Raw genomic sequence first — 2,600 nt, forward strand, 5'->3', positions numbered from 1 at the left:
ACTCCCCGTGCATTGGGGGAAGCAGTGGCTGCACCACCTGGCCATCGTGCTCCTAAGCGTCTTCATAGCGGAGCCGTCCTGGTCTCCAGAAGCGCGCATGTGGCTCTCCCTGCACCCCCTGTGCCTCTTCATAGCGGAGCCGTAATGGTCTCCAGAAGCGCCCACGTGGCTCTTCCCGCGCCCCCTGTGCGTCTTCATAGCGGGCGAGCCGTCCTGGTCTCCAGAAGCGCCCACGTGGCTCTCGCCACTCCCCGTGCATTGGGGGAAGTCCTCGTCTCCAGAAGCGCCCACGTGGCTCTCGCCACTCCCCGTGCATTGAGTGGCGGCACCACCTGGCCATCGTGCTCCTAAGCGTCTTCAAAGCGGAGTCGTCCTGGTCTCCAGAAGCGCCCACCTGGCTCTCCCCGCGCCCCCTGTGCGTCTTCATAGCGGAGTCGTCCTGGTCTCCAGAAGCGCCCACGTTGCTTTCGCCACTCCCCGTGCAGCGGGGAAGGCAGTGGCAGCACCACTTGGCCATCTTGCTCCTGTGCGTCTTCATGTGTATTAGTCTCTAATTCATTTTCAGTTGATTGTTGTGCCTTTTACAAAATAGAGGTTCTATTTTATTATTTTATATAGGGATATCCAATTTTTAAAACAATTTATTAAGCAGATTCCCCCTTCTTCGTTGTGTCTTTTGGTGTTCTTTTACAAAATGTATAAAAAGTCAGTGCAACTAAAACAATTATTGACAAGTGGGGCCTAATGTACAAAAGAGCTGCTGCACTGCAGAAGAAATTACCAACAGAGCAAACGCACAGCCCACATAGTGGGAGAAAATGTTTCCACGTATGCATCTGAGGAAGTCTAATATCCAGGATCTACCTCGAAGACCTTAAGCAAATCAATCAGCAAAATAAAAACTCAATGAAGAAAGGGCAAGGGGCATGAAAACAAGCATCTCAAAAGAAGGTTTACAGCAACCAACAGACAGGACAACATTTCTCTACCTCAGTAATCATCAGAGAAATGTAAAGCAAAAGACCCATGGGATAGTATTTCACACTGGTCAGAATGATGATTGTGACACAGTCCACAAGAATGAATGCCAGTGAGGCACAGGAGGAAAGAGATGCTGGTCGGCTGTTGGTGGAAATGAAAACTAGTTTGGACACCATGGACAGCAATGTGGGGATTTCTCAAGAACTTTATCGACATCACTAATCCTCACAAAAAAGTCCATGAAAACCACACTATGATTCCGTCTCATTCCACTCAGAATGAATACTACACAAAACAAACAAGACACAGACTTTTTGAAAGTGACGTCCAGTATAGACGTACAGAAGGGTAACCTCTTAAACACAATTGGTGGGGGTGTAAATTAGTATACACACTATGAAAAACAGTGAGAGATTCCTGAACAAATTCACAGTACAACTACCATGTCAGCTAGCACCCCACCAGTGGTTCCACATTTAAAGCAGTTGAAACCCCTAGGTTGAAGAGAGCTATCTGCCTTCCCAGGGGTACTAAAGCACTTGTAACTGTGGCCAAGGTACAGAGAACCAACCTACCTGTGCATATGCAGCTGCAGGGATGAGGAAACTGCTGTATAGATATACCACAGAATATGTTTCAGCCACAAAGCTTTGGAAAATCCTGCCATCTGCAGCCACATGAAGAAACCTGGAAAACATCAAGTCCAGTGAATGAGCCTGGTCAAGAAAGACCAATGCCATGTTATCTCAGGGATGTAGACTGAAAAGAACTTTATGTCCTAGAAGTAAAAAGTTCAATAGGGGTTACCAGAGTCTGCAGGGGAGGTAGAGGCGGTCTGGGAAGGAATTAGTAATGGGTACAAAGTTACTCTGGGATGAGAGTAATCAATTCTGGTCTTCTATTCCACAGCAGGGTGACTAGCCTTAACATAAATGTATCATATGTTTCAAAGTAGTTAGAAGGAAAGATTCTGAACGTTGTTACCACTCAAAAAATAAAATCTGTATGAGGTGGAGATGCTAAATAACCCAATTTTATCATGACTCAACATAAACATGTATCAAAATCTTCCTTGTACCCTCTGATCATATACATTTAGTATATGGCAAATAGTGTTTTAAGAAATAGAAAGAAACAATGCCACAATGTATGTGGAAATGTGAAACATGCTGAATTTCCAAAGCTATCCTGAGAAATACAAACCATATGGGATGCATCACATTCTCTGAGTTCTAATTATTAGAAAATCCCTGTTTAACCAACCCATATGTTACTGGCATATACAGAGAAACACAGACCAGTGAGAAAAATGAGGATGCTCAAGAATCAACACAAAATTCTATAGAGTGAACACATTTTTCAAAACATCACCAAAATGACACAATGGGGAAGGTTTCCAAAACTAGATATCCATGTGTAATGTAATAAAGGACTCTTATGGTACTAGATACACAATAATCAACTCAAAAGGATTAAAGATTATACACAAAACTTGCAACCATAAGGCTCCTATAAAGACAACATCTGGTGTGTGTGTATTTAGGGCAACTTGAATGTATGCTTATGGTTTGCAAAAAGTAACAAAAATACAAGGAAAAAAATCATTGACAATGGACTGC

At 43.7% G+C, this 2,600-nt stretch overlaps 1 protein-coding gene across 1 annotated transcript in view; it reads right to left on the bottom strand.

The window, feature by feature from the left end:
- Window positions 1-517, bottom strand: part of LOC105525217 (POTE ankyrin domain family member H-like) — a 14,284-nt gene extending 13,767 nt beyond the window's left edge. The window contains exons 1-3 of the mRNA XM_011960759.1: window positions 317-517; window positions 210-267; window positions 11-83 (exon numbers count right to left, since the gene is read on the bottom strand). Of these exons, the coding sequence (XP_011816149.1) occupies window positions 11-83; window positions 210-267; window positions 317-517 (332 nt within the window). The remainder of the gene's footprint in view (window positions 1-10; window positions 84-209; window positions 268-316) is intronic.
- Between the last annotated feature and the right edge of the window lie 2,083 nt (window positions 518-2,600).

This window comes from Colobus angolensis, unplaced genomic scaffold, assembly GCF_000951035.1.
Source record: "Colobus angolensis palliatus isolate OR3802 unplaced genomic scaffold, Cang.pa_1.0 Scaffold520, whole genome shotgun sequence".
In the NCBI taxonomy this organism is placed as follows: Eukaryota; Metazoa; Chordata; class Mammalia; order Primates; family Cercopithecidae; genus Colobus; species Colobus angolensis.